The sequence below is a fragment of the Benincasa hispida genome, chromosome 1 (genome assembly GCF_027475165.1).
Source record: "Benincasa hispida cultivar pf3 chromosome 1, pf3_genome.v1.1, whole genome shotgun sequence".
Classification (NCBI taxonomy): domain Eukaryota; kingdom Viridiplantae; phylum Streptophyta; class Magnoliopsida; order Cucurbitales; family Cucurbitaceae; genus Benincasa; species Benincasa hispida.
The window spans coordinates 12,696,341-12,716,455 of NC_143478.1; the positions used below are offsets into that span (position 1 = coordinate 12,696,341).

At 33.2% G+C, this 20,115-nt stretch overlaps 2 protein-coding genes across 2 annotated transcripts; both read right to left on the reverse strand.

The window, feature by feature from the left end:
• Positions 1 to 1,211: 1,211 nt before the first annotated feature.
• On the reverse strand, positions 1,212 to 2,704 carry NDPK1 (nucleoside diphosphate kinase). Its single transcript, XM_039041766.2, has 4 exons — positions 2,469 to 2,704; positions 2,243 to 2,291; positions 1,654 to 1,885; positions 1,212 to 1,566 (listed from the first exon to the last, which is right to left on the reverse strand). Exons 1-4 carry the CDS (start codon positions 2,517 to 2,519, stop codon positions 1,452 to 1,454), a joined length of 447 nt encoding a protein of 148 aa, XP_038897694.1. The 5' UTR covers positions 2,520 to 2,704; the 3' UTR covers positions 1,212 to 1,451.
• A 6,234-nt stretch (positions 2,705 to 8,938) lies between these two features.
• WRKY12 (WRKY family transcription factor) lies at positions 8,939 to 11,326 on the reverse strand. Its single transcript, XM_039046696.2, has 4 exons — positions 10,903 to 11,326; positions 10,717 to 10,790; positions 10,454 to 10,615; positions 8,939 to 9,356 (listed from the first exon to the last, which is right to left on the reverse strand). The coding sequence occupies exons 1-4, from the start codon at positions 11,182 to 11,184 to the stop codon at positions 9,194 to 9,196; spliced, it is 681 nt and encodes a 226-aa protein (XP_038902624.1). The 5' UTR covers positions 11,185 to 11,326; the 3' UTR covers positions 8,939 to 9,193.
• Between the last annotated feature and the right edge of the window lie 8,789 nt (positions 11,327 to 20,115).

The following is a 20,115-nucleotide window of genomic DNA, read 5'->3' on the forward strand; positions in this document are numbered from 1 at the left end:
TCATTTATATTTTCTGTGAGGGACTAAGCAATATCCATTCTTAACACACTATCAGTTAAATTTAAGACTATGGTTCCATAAGCCTTTACCTCTCTTTTTCTATATCAGTTAGGGTGGCTGGAAGCTTTGTAGGCTTTGTAATGGCCAAAAGAGCCTTCTGCTGTTCAAGAACTACTTTAATTTTTGCCTTTCTAACTCGAAGTCTAATCTTCCATCAAATTTCTTAATTTCAAATCTTGTTGCAACAATTCTTGTGTTTCAAGATTACTGATCTCTGAATTTTGATCATCAAGAATCTGAATCTTGGTCTGTTTTTGGACTATTCTTGACTCTAATACCAATTGTTAGGTCCCAAGAGTTTTATATTCAGCCCAAAAGAAAATTAGGAAACAAGCCCAAATAGAAAATCTGTGATGTAGAAAGAGCCATGCAGCTTCACTTGGTTCTCACACGTAGTTGTCCCTTGGTTCTCACACGTAGTTGTAACTCACGAGGATAATTCTCAAAGTGTAGTCATCAACTTCAACATGCAATTCTTAAATTCTAGTTTTGATTTTCTCTGTTTTCTCAGGGCTTCAACAAAGAAATGATGCAGTCACAATTTTTTCTTAAGGAAATTAAGATCGATTATGGAGAAATAAACGAGATGAAGAAGATAAGGAAGAACAAGAGAAGACACGGGAATTAAGTGATTCTGCTAAGTTGCCTACATTCACTGTGCAAAGAGAGGATAAATCTTCGTTGCTTTTAAATTTGAAGAGATTCTTACAAATGAACTCACTTCTGTGCAGAATTTACAAGACAAAGTACTCTTTCTAATTTTTTGTACAATAACCCATGAGGCGGTCTAGATAAAAGCATTACCTTTTATTTAAAGAATATATATATATTTTTTTATTTATTTATTTATCATCTTACCCATCAACTTAAAACTTTTAGGTCAATTAATGAATTAACGTAGATTGACTACAATGTTATTTCTTTCATGATTAATATTAATTTTCAATTATTTGATTTTCTTCGTATTTCAAACCCACATGGACGATTAGATGATATAATATTGAATTTGACTTGTTGAATCAACCAGTGATTTAAGAGATTACTAGTGTGGTACCCAATTTGGTTTCAAGATTTCAGTAGTAAAAAACAGCATGCACCCAATTCAACCAACCCATGCGACTATCTAGGAAGTAAATCAAACACAGACCAACTTCAATTCATCACAAATTTTCATTAGTAAGAATCATCCCATCAACATTAACAGTAGCTGATAGCATCAATAAGATGGCAAACAAGAGCTAAAATAACACCATAACGTAATGCTTTTAGCCAGCTATTGATTAAACAGGGAAACGTCTCAACCAAAAGCTTGGTTATCAATTAAAAAAAGGTGAAAAAACAAAATAAACGGCCGGCCGCACGGAATGGGATGATCCACAGGATTGATTTTCTCACTCGTAGATCCAGGAATGAAGGCTGCTCTGCCAGTAAACAGGACCTTCCGGGAACCACAGAGCAATTTCCTTCCTTGCACTCTCCACCGAGTCACTTCCATGAATGATGTTCCTGAAAAGAAAAACCAATAATCCATCATCCACACATATCTTTCCTTTATCAACTTCTATCAAGCATTCATTCAATTCAAACCTTTACCTGCCAACATCAATTGCAAAGTCACCACGGATGGTTCCCACATCAGAATCTGCTGGCTTCGTGGCTCCGATGATCTTCCTACCAGTTGCTACAACATTTTTCCCCTCCCAGATCATTGCAACGACGGGGCCAGAAATTATGTACTCAATCAATCCATTGAAAAAGGGCTTTCCAGCAAGATCAGAGTAATGATTCTCAGCAAAAGCACGATCCACAGACATGAGCTTCAAACCTAATCCACGCCAGTTTATTCTAGATCAGCAACAGTCTATATGCAGTACTACAGAAAACTTATATAAGATTTCTGTAAAACTCAAACTTAGGCAAGCAAGACGACGACTTCAGAATAAGAACAAGAAGAAATTAAAGACGAGATCCTGTTTGGGAAAGAGGTGAATTCTGCTCCAAATATTATCCAACGTGAAGCAAGAAAAATAGGGAAAATCCAAGCAAACACATTCATCCCAGTTTTTATATCAACACACAAGAAAACGAAACACACAAAACAGGAAAAAGAAAAAGATAAAATAACTTCAGCCAAAAAGGAAAACAAAACAGAGAATTCACAAAGCTCTCAGAGCATAATTACCTCTTAGAGAAAAGCCCTTCTTCTCAAACCTACTGATAATCTCTCCAACCTGTAAAAATAATCACACAAAAATGTATAAAAGTAGAGAGATACATCGATTCGTGGATATGCAAATGCATCAAAACTGAGAATACGCCCCAACTTAATTAAAGAATATACTAAAACGAGAAGGCAAAAGGATAAGAAATGAAATTCACAGGGGGAATGGAAGAGGAAAGAGGGATACCAGGCCTCTCTGAACTCCATCAGGCTTAATCATGATAAAGCTCTGTTCCATTTTTGTGGACCGGCGTTCTGCTGAGCTATGCTTCTCTTCAAACTGTGTAGTTGTAGACGCCGAGACCGCGGTTGAAGCGGGTCGATGCGTAAAAGGGATTTTATAGGTGCAACTGGATTCGGCGTTGCCTAACCCTAATTCCCTTCCACTGAAATATTATAACAGAAATTGTAAATTTGATTCCTATGTTTGAAAAAAAAAAATAGGATAGATATCAATTTCCACTCTTAAACTTTGAAAATTGTATTAATAATAATTATATTGATTTAAACACTAAATTTTTATAAATATATTAATTAAAACTCTAAATTAATAATTGTATCAATTTAAACCTTAAAACTTTTATAAGTATATTAATTTAAACCTTGAAGTTTCATAAATGTATCAATTTAAACATCCCATTATGTTTTATTTGAATACACTTACGAAAGTTTAGGGTGTAAATTGATATATCTATGAAAGTTAAGGATTAAAAATTGATACAATTATTAGTTTGGGGTTTAAATTAATACTATCAAAAAAATTCAAGGTTTAAATTGATACAACTATTAAATTTTAGAGTTTAATTGATACGATCCCTAAAGTTCAGAGTATAAATTGACATTTACCCAAAAAAAAAAATTTTAATCACTATTGTTTGATAAAACCTTTCTAAATAGTTCTTATAAAAGAAATTTTTTTATGAGAATTTTATTAAACTATAGAGAATTTATGAAATTTTATTAAACTATGGGATCCAAATTTTATTCTTATTAATAGTGAACAGATTTTTAATTTAACCAATATTATATCAATTATATTTCCAATTATTTATTTACGGACGAATTTAAATATATTGTTTTCTACTATGTTCATACCTTTTATACGTTACTTGTACCTACCCCACCACCATTTCCTAATTAATTGAAATATATATAGTCACTCATGTAAACCCTTTTTCCATTAAATATATTAAATCAAATTTAAAATCCCATCCCAAATTAATATTCTTATTTATGGCAAAATCTAGTTAGCAAGATGTTGGTGCCAAATTTTGGACATGAGAAGATGCATCTGACATTCACGTGACAGTAACAATAAATTTATAATTTAGGGAAGAGAAAACCTATAAAAAGAAAAAAGAAAAAAGGCTCAGATGCCAAAGTCAATATGAGAACTAAATAATTAAAATAAAAAATAAAAAATAAAAAAAAAAAGTTAGACGTTTTTAGGTACCTCCTATGGAACTACAATAATGTATTTATAGGGGAATGAGAGGTAGTTTACATTTCCCTTTTAAGATAAGAATTAGATGAATCTTTCCTTATTCTATATACTCAAGGATTATATATTGTCATGTCTTATCTTATTTTTTCATAGTTTTTGGCTTATTTAATTAGGTCAAAATAAACTCATAACATTAGCCTCCACTCATAAGTTGAGGGTTATGGTTAAATTTTTTTTTTATGGGTAACCTTATGATAAATCAACTTGGGATTATAATCTCACATTCTATAGCCTCGCTCTTTGTCACGAGACTTATCTCGAACTTTGGGAGTGTTGAGCCTATCGAGCCAGACCCTTTTGAGGTCCAACAATTTCCAATGCGTTTTTTCATCTCATGGCAAAGTTATGCATCAAATTGTGTCAAGCCCACCCCAAGGAAGTCCCACGCAATAGAACATTGCTCCCAAATCATGAACTAACTTGATATCTAACCAAAACTATTAAGACTCAACCAGATTCTTAGTATCTTTTTCTGCCATGTGGAAGGAGTTATGGTTACTTCATCCATCATGTCTCCTGATGGGTTATTACTCTTGCTTATCTTCAATAATCATGTAACTTGATCATCAAGAACGTAACTTCTTCATGGGCGATACCTAGGTAGCTTCATTTCTCTTTGGTGGGCCCCAAATTTGGATTTTCATTTTTGATGCCCAATTGGGCCTTTTGGGTTGGTTTTGGGTTCCTTGGATTCAACTGTAGGATGGCTAGCCCCCTATTTTGCACCAAAGATTTTCATTCAAAATTCGTTCAAGTCTCATTTAGGCTACTTATTGACACAATTTCATCTCCTAGTCAAAGAGGATCTTCCATGCCGGAACTTCACATAGTCGTCTACATCTAAATAATTTTTTGGCTACCACAGGAAGGTCCGTGAAGATTCTTTGCGACGCAACCATCAAAGAAGATGAATGTGTGTCATGTTATTTGGAGTGGAATCATCGTCGAAATCTTCGCGCGGAGCATGAGATTTGTCAATAGTCCACAAATTTGTCATGAGTCTTTGTTGAAAAATGCTTGCAAGAGATACCAAAGTTGAGCAATACTTTGCGTAGTTTGTGAGTTTTGATGCTACAGAGTGCCATACAGACGCGCCATCAATTGCATCAAAGAAGACGTCATGATGCTTACTAACGTGCCTTGCTGGGTAATGGTGGCAGCCCAGATATGTGTGGATTTTTGTGATGTAGTTGCTTGAGAGGAGATATCAATTTTGGAATTATGAGTGACTTGGCATTGATTTTCAATTGGTCATAATTATCTTCATGTGCTTTGGTCATAATTTCTTGCTAGTGAATTTAACTGCAACACCCATAAACAACTAGAACAGTGAATCGTAAAATGGGAGCTAGATAAATTGGATTTGCAATTAACAGAAACAGATGAATATGCAACAAACAAAGATGACCACACTTGGAAGATGGTTGGATCTGCAATGATTGAATCCGGAATGTTGAACGCGGACGAATCCGATTGCAACAAATGCAAGCAAACCACGAACAAGAATCTGGGAGTAGTGCTAAGAACGCACGACATAGGACAACTGATGTGGACAATGAACCTATGCATGCAACCGAGTTGGAGAGGGATCTGAGTAATGCAAGATCAGAGGCAAAAGGTTGTATAGGTGGGCACTTATCCATAGTGGATTTATATCAACGATAGTTCTAACTTGAACAGGACTAAGTGGTCTCGGGGATCTTATCGAGACATGGATCTAGGCTAGAACAGGACTGAGTGACCAGTGCGAGGCAAAACAAGTCTAAATGATAGGCAGAATGGGTATGAGTGTTGGGCGAAAAAGTTTGAATGGGGGCGGAATGGATTTAAATAGCGAGCAGCGCAAGTCTAGATGGCGAGCGATATGGGTCATGACGACAAAGAGTGAACATTTGAATGGCGGGCGATGCAAGTCTAAACGACGAGCGACATGGGTTTGAATAATGGGCAATGTGGGATTGGACAGCAAGCGACAAGGTCTGAATGGCATGCAACACAAGCTAAATGGTGTGCGACACTAGTCTAAATGGTAGTGATGCGATCTCTAGGCTGGAAACCCAAGCGACAAAGCTGGCTGGAGATGGTGGACCAGTGGTCATCGAACGATCGAGCGACGTTAATTACAATGAGAATGGACCGATAATTTGAGTAGCAAAGCTCGTTAGAGATGGTAAAATAACAACCCGCGACAAAAGACATGCAATCTGAATCAATGATCTAACAAGTATATACCACTCATCTTGTTGCGTACAACAATAGTAACCTCAACGTCCAATATCAAAGATGCTACTTAAAGAATTAAGAACCTACTTGACTTCAGATATGGTTGCGGATTTGAGATTTGGGCAGAAGAAAGACTCACAATATCAAATCTAATATGGGCAGTGGAGGACCAAGTAGAAAACAAATCGAAATTGCAAATTGAACACACGAATTAAAAGCGTAGATTGGAAAATCTTTAAGCTGGGCAGCTAGACGAAGGGATTTGTACGCACAAATCTGTTATGAACGGAGAATCTGATGTGGGTGACACAAGATTTGATCAGAGGAATCCATGGTGAATTTGGGTAGATGGCAATTTGTAAAATTCCTTTGGTTGAGATGTAGATCTAAATACCGGTAGTGGTGAGCGACAAATTTCTCATAGATGGCGACGATGTGTGAGCGAAGGCTTGACAAACTGTGGTGGCGACTAGTGTTTGAACATCGACGCGAGGTCATTGATGTAGTGGTTAGGAACAAAATCGAGGAGGAGGGAGACTCGTGTGCGTGAATGGAAATTCAAATAGAGAGATAAAGCTCTAAGGTTGCATGCGGCTAAATTGACTTTTTCTCTCTCTTTTTTTCTTGTCTTCATAAAGTCTCTTCTTTTGTTATGATTTGAGTATCTTTTCTTTAGTTAGATGCATGGAGAACTAATTTGCTCATGCCTAGTTTCCTTTGATTTTGATCATGGGGATCTGATTCACCCATTATTTCCACCAAAACTTCTTCCCTATCAGGATCATGAGAACAAGTCATCGTGGCGTTGATTTTCTTAATTTTGGAAATATCTCAATTTTTTTGTTAATATAGATCATTCTTGTCTACACAAATGGCACCAACTATTGATTTCAAATTTTGGATAGGAGAAAACATACATGGCATTCACGTGATAGCAACAATAAAGGGCTCCGATGCCAAAGTTAGTATGGGAACTCGATAATAAAGAAGTTATAAGTTTTTAGATACCTCTTATGGATCTACAATGATGTGTTTATAGGGGAATGGGATGGAGTTTACCTTTTCCTTTTGAGATAAGGATAAACTATCTTTCCTTATTTTACATACTCTAGGATTAGATCTTATCCTATCTTATCTTATCTTATCCTTTCATAATTCTTGGTTTATTTAGTTAGGTCAAAATTAACCCATAACACAAGGGAACATGTCCTCACATGCAAAACAATCAAAGTAATATATGGTCTGCTTGCCAAAGGAACTTAAGTCAATTCAGATTATAAAACTTTTATAGAAGAATATAGACTTAATGTGAAGTCATGATGTATTTATAAATGAGTAAACCTAGGATTCCTCAAATTGGATTTAAAATGGCAAAATTGGGCCAATTGAGGATGAATGGGTCAATTAGGGTATGCATAGGTCAACCTTGGCCCCGATCACCGGGATATGCATAGGTCAACCTTGGCCTTGATCATTGAGATCGAGGTGGACAATTAGTTTGCTTGATCCAATTGCCTCCTTCCACTGCTTTGTTTTGGACCCTTATTTGATTTTCCATCATTTTCTTGTATTCTTCAAGTTTAAATTTAATGGGACTCACCTTGTTTCAGTTTTACCATAGTATTGTTTTGTTATTTTTTTTTTTGTTTCCTATATCTAATATATATATATATATATATATTGAAATTTTTCACAGATATAAAAAATGTCAAATTATTTACAAAAATAGCAAAAAAAAATACCGATAGACTTCTGTCAATGTTTATCAGTGATAGACTTCTATCAATGTTTATCAGTGATAGATTTCTATCAACCTCTATCAAAGAAGACTAAAGTTTTGCTATTGTGTATAAATAGTTTTATTTATTTTTCTATTTTTGAAAATCTCCCTATATATACACACATGTATGTACATAGTTTATTTCTATATTTATTTAGAGAGAGTAATTAATTATAGGTTAACATCTTGTATTAAAAACAGTAACTAATTAAAGTCACTAAAGTGAGTTTCGCTAATTGATATACATTTTATCTCTTGACGTTGAAGATCCGATTCCTATCACCACAATTGTTGTACTAAATTAATGATAAATAACTTAATAAAGCCAAATGAGTGAGAAAGTAAATAAAAAGTTTAGAATAACTTTTATGATAAACGGTACTCTTTTATATGATAGAATAGGGGTAAATTACGTAAAACGATTTAAAAAATAATATGTGCAATGGTCATCTAATCAAACAGGTAAAAAGAATGAGATAGATGAAGTTTGTTCTTTTTTTTTTTTAGGGAATGAGATCCCCTTTTCTTTTTGGAGAATGATTCACAGTTATAAAGCGAAGCCCACATTTTGATTCTATTTTTGTGTTTGACAAGCACGTTGTCGTGAAAAGATGGTAGGAATATCTTGGTTTCAAAATCTAAAAAATGCACGGTTCATTTGGAGTATTATTTTCTTTAACAAACAAACAATGGAGTGAGAATATGAAAATTGATGAGGAAGAAGATAAAATCATGAGTTGAGATGGGATTTAAAATGGGGGCATTAAAGATGGAGATTGAGGTTAGCAAGAATCATTAGAGTTCAATAATGAGTAAAAAAAAATAATAAAAATGAAAGAGTGGGAAGCATATGAATTCCATATAAATAGAAAAGGAAGGGTTTGTCATAAACATAATAAAATAGTAAAAACAAACATGGGAAGGCAATTCCACAAAATAATTTTTATTTTTAAAGGTAAGTTAGGAATATTGGACGGGATCGAGAATGGGCATGGGCCAGAGGTTTAATATCGAAATGGGCTGAACCTGGTGGCAGCCCAAAACGGAGCTCACCCACCATTCAGATTCTGGTCCAAAATGGAGTAGTGTAGTAGTATATGTAATCCAAAAAGAAATAATTAGAATTTAGAAAGAGAAGAACGAGGAGGGGTAGTGAATAATAATAGTTAATAGTAATAGGATAGGTAGAAGTTGGAGTGGAGTGGAATCCATCTCATATTCTCATGTGCGTCATCTTATCTCTAAACAAATAAATACAGAGGAACAGATCTATTTTGCTTAGAAAGTTAAAGAAATAATAATAATAATTATACAAGCAAAGGAAAAGGGAAAGGAAATTAGGAAGGCAGGATATAAAAAAGGAACTAAAAAGAAGAAAAAATTATATAATTATTGGAATGGGAAGTCAGAAGGATGTAAAGGGTTCGTGCTCTGAAGAATTGGAGTCGTCGCAAGGAGAGTGGTTGTGTCTGCCTTCGTAGGTCGTTATGACCATCCGGCAATCCTCCGACAGTCGCTCCACCCTCTTCTTCACTCGGCAGTTGCTATGTGTGCAACGATAGTAGCTTCTGCAAATTTGATTAATCAGTAGTAATTTAGGATTAGACAAGACAGATGAAGGGAATGAAACAAAAACAAAAGTTAAATGAATGGATATGTTGTTGTGTTGTGCAGATATGATGAGTAGTGAAAAAAGTAGTCAAAATTAGAAACAGAAGAAGAATATATGGATGACTGGTAGTTCTGGCCTTTGGGGGACGGCCACACCTATAACCAAAAACCCAAAATCAATAATGATGGCCCTGCCGAGAGAATATAACATAATCATTCCCAATCTGCCTACTACTGATACTGAACTGTGAACTACCCAAACCCAAACCCAAACCCCCTTTCTTCACTTCTCACTTCGCATTATTATTTCTCTCTTTCTCATAATTAATTATTACCTTCTCTCCCTCTATGCATGTGTATGTGTATGTGTATGTGTACTTGTATATATTCCTATTTTCTGTACTAATCAATCCATTATTTCCATTCCAATTCCTGCATTTCTCTCTTCCACCTACACTATCATTAATCCATTATCAACTAATTAACAACCCCATGATAATATGCTATACATATATACATACAATACAATGCAACTTATTAGAACCCACATGCCTTTAATTTGCGTCCTAATTAATCAATCTCCCAACATTTCATACCACTTTAATTTATGTTGTCTTCTACTCCCGTGAACTCAATTTCATCTCAAAATCGAAATTAAAATCTTTGTAATATGTAATCCTCGACAAGCTAAGTAATATACATAAATAAAAGTTAAAGTTAGGGTAGGCAACATGGGTGAGAAGTGATATAATTGAAAAGAATGAAATTGGATGATGGATAATGTTGTAAGCACACAAAGGGTTTGGGCAGCAGTACACTGGTGCATGCGAGATGGATGTTTTTCTTTTTTTTTTTTTTTTTTTTTTTTAAATCAAAATCTAGAGCATCTCAATTAAGTTGACACATCTTAGTATCTTCATCACGCTCTGATCCAAAGGAGTTGAATGCAAGAGATGGATGTTAATTATTGATATATATATATATACACATGTAATATTAAAAGAAAGAAAAGAATTCGAAGAAGAAGATGATTAGGAGATGGTGTGGTACGTACCTAGGATGAAGGCTGTTCTTGACAACCTTTTGGCCATATTTTCTCCATTTATAGCCGTCGTCGAGGACATCTACATCGCTTCTAGTCTGGAAACAGAAACGCGGTTCTCTCAGCTTTCTCCTGACCTTCACCTTACTCTTATCTGCGTTTGTGTTTCTCCACCTGCAGTGCACACATAATCATCATCATTCATTCATTCCTACCTAATTCACTGTAGCTACAGACAATATAGGATTAATTAGGGTTGTTGTATTTGTGTATACCATGAATTGGTGCCCTCGCCGGCACTACCCGTGCAGTTATCCTCGTTCCCGCCCTTGGGATCCATTGTTCCCACCTGAGATCATGGAATTGAAGTAAATTAGCTACCAAGGCCATAGTAATTAATAATACCGAATTATGATATGAGATTGAATGAATGAATAATAATAGTGGTAGAGCAGCAGTACCTGGTGGTTACTCCAAGAAGGTCGAGCGACGATGTGGGAGTGGGAGTGAGCAGAAGTAGTAGTAGTAGTAGTAAAGGGTGCAGCAGGTGGCATGGTGGCGTTGTTGTTATTGGGTGCCAAGAAACTCAAAACCTGGCTCTCCTCTTCCAACTGCACGAATCCCATTTCGTGGATGTGCTGGGGATCATTTGAGAGATGGAACGACACTTGAAGTTGATAATTGGTATTATTCGGAGCCTGGCCGCGCCCTGATGATGTTAGGGTCTGGGATCCAGTTTCCATTTTTCGTCTTTCACAATATGATTATAGCAACGAAAGTGAGCACAAGAAAGCAAAGCAAAAGCAAACCAAAGCCAAAGAAAAAAAAAAAGAAAGAAAGATCCCCTTCTCCCTTCCCTCCTTCCTGTTTTCTATTTCTATTTATTATTTATTATTATTATTATTATTATTTTCTTTTAAAATGTTTAGGGCACTTTGCTAAACCGCAAGCCCCAACCCCCCCTCTGTGTGTGCTGTTTGGGTCAACGTACCAGTAAAATGCAAAAAGGAATGTTTTTCATATATTATATATTCTTCCCTTAATTAACCTCAACCCAGCTTATATGTATTTTCGTTTCTCTCTCTCTTTCTCTCTCTTTTTGCACAGTACAATTATGTACATCTTGAAAACAAGACCCACAAAAAAAAAAAAAAAACCCTTCCACACTCCCACTGCCCATTCAAAACATATCATATGCCAGCTGCTCCATAATGCGGGTCTACGCCACTTCTTTTGTTCCTACTCTAAAAGCTCTTCCCAAATATTCTTCCATTTTTCTTTTCTTATTTTACCACCCCATTTTATTTCACCATATCAATACTCTTAATTAACTCTCCCTTTTTGTCCCCACTTTTTTATTTTTCCTTTTCCTTTTCCCTTCCTTAGTTTTTTACAGTTCAATTTTTTCTCTCATTATTATCCAATAACCACTTAATGCTCCTTAATTACTTCATTATTATATTCCACCCAAATCATTCTTCTTTTTTCTTCTCTATTTCAATATCTTTTTTTTATGTACCTGCCTTTAATTTTTTTACTATTAACTACTTGTATTTCACATGTATCAAACATAACGCTTCTTTTTGGAAAAGATGATACTTTATTTATAAAACAAGATTTCAAAATGTCATCTTTATCTCTTGTGATTCAATATTTTATTCAATAAGTTGTGACATCTACTTAACATCCTTCCATATATATTATAATATACTTGAATTGCATCAACTTTAATTTAGACAATTCCCGGCCCATTACTCTCTACCACCCTAACTTTATTTGATATGTAACCTTCTAAAAAGACGTATAATATTAAACATACCCGATACTTTAAATCATAGTCAATTCAAACATAATTCCGTGTTGTAAACCACCAGTTTTATTCTATATGGTTGATGGTTTCATCACCTATCTCTAAAATTGTTGTGAAATAAAACATAGCAAATTTGAGATTATTTCTTAAATAGTTGACATGTTTTAGGTAATGTGGTAGTAAATGGACTCATAGCCACCCATAATAGAGATTGGAAGCCCTTCATTTACCAACTAACTCATTTTTAGTTTCAAAAAGAGCACTAATTAGTTTCACCCCTCCATTTATAAATGATGTATTTCACCCACTACCAAAAAAAAGTCATATACTTCTGATTTTATATATGTACGTTAAAATTTACAAAGTTAGTCCTTAAATTTCATGTCTAATTAAGTTATGACACATATTCAAAATTTTAAAAATTAAACTGAATCGTGTCTAATAATAGGAACCTAAACTCTCGACTTCTTCTTTTTCAAACCTCTTTAGCCTTAAAAGTTGTTTTTGCCTCAAGCTAACTTTGACATTTTACTAACTAAGATGATCTCTTAGATCGGGATATGCGTAGGACAAGCCTCATTAGGTATTTTGTAAGGCTAGGGTCGAGGTTCACCTTGCTGGCTTGGGTCTTGGTCTAAGTTAGTCCCCTCCTTAGGCCCACTTATTGGTCGAATCTTGCTATCTTTTAGACTATATTATTTATGTTTATTTGCTCAATGTCGATTATATTCTTTTGATAAAAAATCACCCTTAACATTTACAAATATAACAAATAATTTTATGACAAAATGATTATTCTGTGAAGAAATTATTGAGTTTGAAGTCAACAAATCAAAACTTTTATTAATGTGTTCATTTTACTCGTTGTATTTTCTTCTTCAAACAAGTTGACTTACACTCAAATATTATATTTATCTCTTTTGGTATTGCGTAGAATTTTTTTTTTTCCATCCTCCAACTATCAGTCTCATTGATTTTCTCTTGACCTAATACCATCAACCGTTGTATTATCGATATAAGACTTTGATTGCACCTCTCATGAACTCACTATTTCTATGAGTTTTTCTTTTCTTCTCATGAACATGTTCCTCCCACAGTGCTTTATTTATTGATCCCACTATTTCTCTTAATGACGTTACAACCTTCTCGTTATACTGCACCCTCTAAATGTATGTATTCTCTGTTTATTATCTTTTCTTGAACCCTTTGCATCTGTGGCTTCCTTCTTTAAGCTACTCAATTTCTAGTAATAGCTCTTAATTGACCCTAAATCTGCTTCCCTTCCTAATTGTCGGTATGTATTTTGAATGCCATAAAACCTTCCATTGTCATTTTGTAACCCCACAATGTAGCTTCTAAACTTTACAACTTAACCACCCAATCACAACTTCGTCTTCATTTATTAGGGAAGTTAATAAAATGAAAACATTTCTAAAAGTTAAGGAGCATCATTGAAACTTATCCTAAAATTCATTTATTAGAAATAAAAGTGGATAAGCAGATAATTAAAATATACCTTTTAGAAGCATTTTATAATTTAACCTAATACTAAAATAAGAAGAAGAAGAAGAAGAAGAAGAAGTGAGTTTTATGCTTTTTGGAGTGTATGCTGGAAAAGCGACCCAAAGGTATCCCTTGCCAACTGAAACAAACGCCTAATGTCAAATGTGTGCGTATCTTCATCATCGATACTTTGACCTTAAGTGGTTGCTTAGCTTGATTGTTCCCTTCTTCTGACAATTTAATGTATGTCTTTTTTAATTCTATAACATACTTCCTTTTTAAGCATCCCCAATATCCTCACCAAAACTTGAGTATAGTTAATTGTAAAATATATATACTTTCTATCACAAATTTTTTAACTAAAAAAAGCGCACAGTATTCAACATAATTGCGTATGAGTTAATCACTCAAGATAATTAACCGTTTATTTGGATTGACTTAAAGAAAAAAAAATAATTTTTTTTATTTAAACATTTTTTATAAAATTCAATTAAAATACATTTGAAAAACTACTTTGAGTGGTTGTCAAACACTCCAATTTCTTTCAAAATGATTTATTTTTTAAATTAAATATTTAAAAATGTATTCCGAATACACTCTAACTAAACTTGAATTTTAGTTAGTTATTAACTATAGATATATTAACCAGGTTTAATAAATTTTATCTATGACATTTATCGTTAATATTTTATGTTATCTTAACTATTTAATGTAAAGTTTTAAGGTTGTTTTCAAATAAAGAAAAATGAGTAACTTATTTACAAAGACATCTATCAGTGTCTTTTATTGATAAACTGTGATATTGTTATATTTGAAAATATTATCAGCAGTCTTGTCATTTAAAACAATTATCTAAAATTTTATTATTAATTACTGATAAACTAATTAGTTTATATAAGTTTATTTATTTTAGTAATGAGCATAAATTTTTTAATAGTGTTTAATTAATGTTTAACTAATATAAAAATATTTATTTATTTTTGTTATAAGTGACTAAATAGTCCATCAATATAATAATATATTAAATAGTGCTAAATTTAATACACGAATACATTAATTTTTCTATATTAAATAGTGCTAAATTTAATACATGAATACATTAATTTTTTAAGTAATTATTTAATTTGGATTTCTATATATAAAATTTGTAAATCAAATATGTATACCTAATTTTCATACCTTAATTATCTTGAATATCAAAACATAGACATTAACTCATATATTTGATATCCAAACACATTAAGTAATATATGTGATTCAAAGGGACATTAGTGAATTTATTTCTAGGGAAATTGACATTGGAATTGGGAAAAAGATAAAAGGTACATGGAAATAGTGTTTAGTTAAACATTTGTGTGTGGGACGGTGTACCTAAAGTAGGTAAGCATATGTGAGTTAAAAAAAAAAAGTGATTTGATAAATATAATTGTGAGAGAAGAAGCTTGAGTAGATGGTGGGTTAAATTTTGAAAACTTAACTCGAGTAGATGGTGGGTTAAATTTTGAAAACTTGATTATGTTGGGAATAAATTAAATTAATAATAAAAAGATCAGGAAAAATTGCAAAGTGAATGAGAAATATGGGAAGAGGGTGGGTTGAGAATTAATTTAAGAAAAAACTGAATGGATGTGTAACGGTTAAGACCACGTTTACCAAACTGTAATGAAAATTAGTATGATCATAATGAAATTTTATTCATTGATCAATTGTAATGAGTTTGAATCGTAAATGTAATTGGATCGATTTTGATCGTATGTACTTAAAATTATGAATTCTGTCAAATTTACTATTACCGTTACCTCTATCTCTACTGTCAACGGTAACGATAAATATATCAAAATTGATCATTTTCAGTAACAATAATAATAACGATAATGATATAACGTAATTCTCAGACACAATCAGATTGAGTACTATTTATTAATCAATAAGATTACGTTGTTTCATTATAGATTTAGGTGTAGGATCCATGTGTCAGTACAAATACAGAATACAATTAAACTAAATGAGGTCTTCTGATGTATTACGTTTTGAGTGGAATAACGTGACTTAAATGTTAATGGTTAAGTGGAGGGGAGAGATATATATGCTAAGTCTTAAGAGCAATGAGTGGTGGGGGTTACATCAAAGCTTCCATCCATGTCGGGATGTCTAGGGGCTGTAGAAAATGATGAAACCCCTCCCTTCAAATCCTGCCAAATCAAATTCCAATATCAATTTTGCATGTGTCCACTCACCCCCTTCATCTCTTTATTTCCATTTTCCTTTCCTCCATAAATTACACTACTTACAACCATTTTTTTTTATTACTTTTATTTTTAAAAAAGTAGTCATGTAATAATAATAATAATAATAATAATAATAATTTTAATTAATTAGTCTCTGGCTAACACATATCCCACAGGCCCATCTTAATCCCTCCATGAAAAGGCCCCCCCAACTTCCCCCACAAACGCACAACTACAACCATTTCTCCCTCCAACCAACTTTTTTTTTTCTCTTACTATTACACTACCAGCTCTAACCAAACAATCTTATACTACAAAATCTACACTTCCTAATTATGTTATAATACTAATATAACCCTAACACCACTCCTTTCCTAAATCAAACCTTTAATTACCACACCACATCCCAACACAAACATATTCCTTTTAACTACTCGGGATTCTTTTAACTCAATTCCATGTCACCTAATTACTACTATCTGGGATATACGTTTAGAGTACATAAATCTTTAAATATTTCTTTCTTTTTTACACTAAATCTCAATTTTAAATAAAATCACATTCTTTTTAACATTTTGGATTTAAATAACTAATTCCTATTCGTGTATCATTTTCTTTTTTCTTTTACAATATGGAAGTGGGACACATCTAATCTCCGATTTTTAGATTGGTAATATAAATTTGAGTCATCACAAATTTTGACAAATTATTAAATTCTTAAATCTCCACTCAAAAACAAATAATATATACTTTTATATGTATGAGTAATTGTCTGACAGTACAGAAAAATCTTCACCTTTCACAAATACCACCACTTTTTTTTCGTTTTATGTGATATTTTCCCCTTTCTTTGCGAGAGATAGTGGAGCGATAATTGGGTTGAGAACGAAGATCAGAGTGGAGGGATGGATTAAATGTGAGCGGTTGGATCGAGATGGACGTTCAAAACTGTCTTCTATTTTGACCAATTTTTGTTCTTTTCTTTCTAGAAATAGTAGCCTCATAGCACTAGCTTTGGTTGAAGTTGAATTATTTGGTCCTCGTTATAGCCGAGATAACTACCCAGATAGTGCAAAATTCTGGTAGTTATTACCTGCCATAAATAGAAGTTACAAGTTTTGTTATGGTCTATCATACCCAGTATGACACCGAAGAATGACCGATGTTGATTATTTGTGAAATGTGTATATATACATAATACATACTCCAAATATTCAACCATACCAAATGGTTGCAAGTTAAAAAATAGTCTATTTGGAATCACGTTTATTCAGTGTTTAAAACTTTTTTCACTTTTTTTTTATAAAGATATTAAAGGGCATTTGGGTTTATACGTAGACCGAGACATCTTAAAATTTGTTTTACTTTAAAATACCTTTTTTTTTAACTATTTAAAATTATCATTCGGTTGAAAATTAAACATATTTTAATTTTTTATTTAAGTTATTAGATAATTAAAGAATGAGAGTTAATTAAGTATATTAAAATAAGAGAAAATTATTTCAAATGGTAAAATTGTTGAAACTATTTACAAGATCTAACAAAATTTTAGAACTATCAATGATAGACGCTGTATCTATCAATATCACTGATAGACATTGATAGAAGTCTATCAGTGTCTATTAGCGTCTATCATTGATAGTTCTAAAAATTTGCTATATTTTGTAAATATTTTGATTCATTTTTCTAATTTGAAAATAGCCCTAGAATAAGAGCTATTAGAATTTCATGAATTAAAATATGGGGGTTGACAAGGTTTAATTTCATGTTAAGTATGAGAGTTATGGACTCGTGAGAATCCTATAAATAGAATTGTTTTGTATTGTTTAAAGTAACCAAGTGTGTGAAGAAGAATACACAAAGAGAGTTAGTTTGAAAGTCTTCCAAATAAGTATTTTTTTAATTTTCTCTCAAACATTCTTGGTTGATTATTTATTTGTGAATGTCTATCACACGCTTCCAACACATTCCAAATAGAGAAACTCAATTCAAGAAGATTAAGTTTGAATTTTTCACTCCTACATATTGTACTTAAAAACATATCAGCAAATATCCAATTAATTGGAAAAAAAAACCTTTATATTTGAGTATTACCATATAGAATGTTTCAACTGTAGGGACGAGGAATATATTCTTCCATCTCCGTTTTCATTCGGCTAACAACTCATTTTTCGAGTTCTCCGCCTAATGAAGACCGTCTTAGCCCATTGGAAATAGAAAGAATATCCCTACTTAGCAACTTACCCGAATATTAGAATTAAACACACATCAAAATTAGAGAAGAAAAGGAACGGAGACTTTTTTTTGGGGAGGGGGGGCAAAGAAAGGAAGGGAGACTTGAAAGTGAACAATAATTGAATAAGAAAACTTTATAACTATACTCATCACTTTATGAATGCAGAAATGAGAGAGAAAAAGAGAGAGAAGTTTAAGAGGGCGCGTAGGTGTATAGGGTGTGAATAAAAATTTGTCAAAAGAAATTTGTTGGAGAACTTTGGAATGGTTGACGTTGGAAGTAAAGGGTATGAGTATCTTGCACACACGGCCCACACCTACGTCAAAAGCCATATGACACTATCTGACCTCGATTTTCTCTGATTTTGAGGCTTCAGATTCATTTTCTGCACATTAATTTAATACACACCCACATATATCTCCACCAAGCCTTAACAATAAAATATACACATATATAATTTTACTGTGCAAACTACACTCATTTTGATGAATGATAGAGAACTAGTAATTAACATTTCCTTTTCTTTAGAAAAAAAGGTAATTAAGATTTTTCCCACCTTGTCTTATTTTATCCCCCCCTTCCTTTTCCTTTTCCGGTAGTAGATTAAATCATTGTACAATGATTATTCAATCTCTTTTCGAAGCAAGATTTTAAAAGGAAAAAAGGAAATATATATATATATATAGTATAATCATAGGATTCTGATGGAATATATTTAAGGGAAGCAATATCTATGCGGATGCCCATTCATTCATCCACATGCCCCATTTCCTTTTCAAAGATAGATTTTTTTGTTAAGAAGAAGACAGGTGTGAGTAAGAGGAAATTCAAAGAGTAGAAGCTGTGATTAATTAGTGTTTAAATGGATATAGAAGAGGTTGGAGTTTTGTTATAAAGTAATTAAAATTGTGTGGAAAAAAAAAAGTGAGATTAAAGGGTGTGGTGGGGACTAATAGGGTTAGAAGTAAGAAGGAAGAAGAAGGAAAAGTTGAAAAAAGGTAGAATGCGATTGGGATGTGTGTAGTTTGTGTGCCCGAAATTAAGGACGAGCTGGTTGCTGGTTGGCGGTGAAGAAGGAAGATTCGTTCAGAGGGAGAGAGGTCCCCTGTTGAGAATTATATATTACATAATACATATAAATCTATAAGTAGAAGAGAGAGGGGAAAGGTGGGCGGGACCTGGGTTGTTTGGGAATCATGGGTGGCTTTGGGGAGCAACCAAAAAGCAGACTCAGTACTGGGTCATTGGTGTGGAAAATTCCACTTCCTTTCATATCCCTCTTAAATTTAACTCTTTAAAACAACCTAATCCTCCCTCACAAAGTCAGCCCTCAACTCGAGAGACCACGCACATCGAGGACTCTTTTTGCTCGCCCTAACTTTGTCAATTGTCTGTGTGTGTGTGGGAGGAGCACCTGCTTTTATAACTTCCTCATCTCCACATTCCTCTCGCAGCGCAGCCCGCTTTATATTTATTTACATCCATATACACATAATAATTCTGGGCCTTCTCCAAACTTAACTATCACATAATATTCATTATTTAATTAATACTACATCAATTACAAGGTATGAAAGGGATGTTTTGTTACTTCTTCATCATTATTTGTGCTTACAATATTCAAAGTCTAATAAACTAAAGAATAAAGGGGCTTACTAAACTATACTATTATACTTTTTTCTTTTTCTTTTTTATTTAAAAGAGAGAGAGGGAATTGGAATATGTGAATGAATAGGTGATGTAGTTTTGTTTTTGGAATTCCATGCAGCAATAATTGCATCTTTCCATCAAATTCTAAAATCCCATAATGATAGAGTGAGGCACCACATCTTTGGTGGGTTCCACCGTGTCTCAAAAATCTTCTCTCTTTCTTCTCTTTTCCTTGAGTTGTTCGACG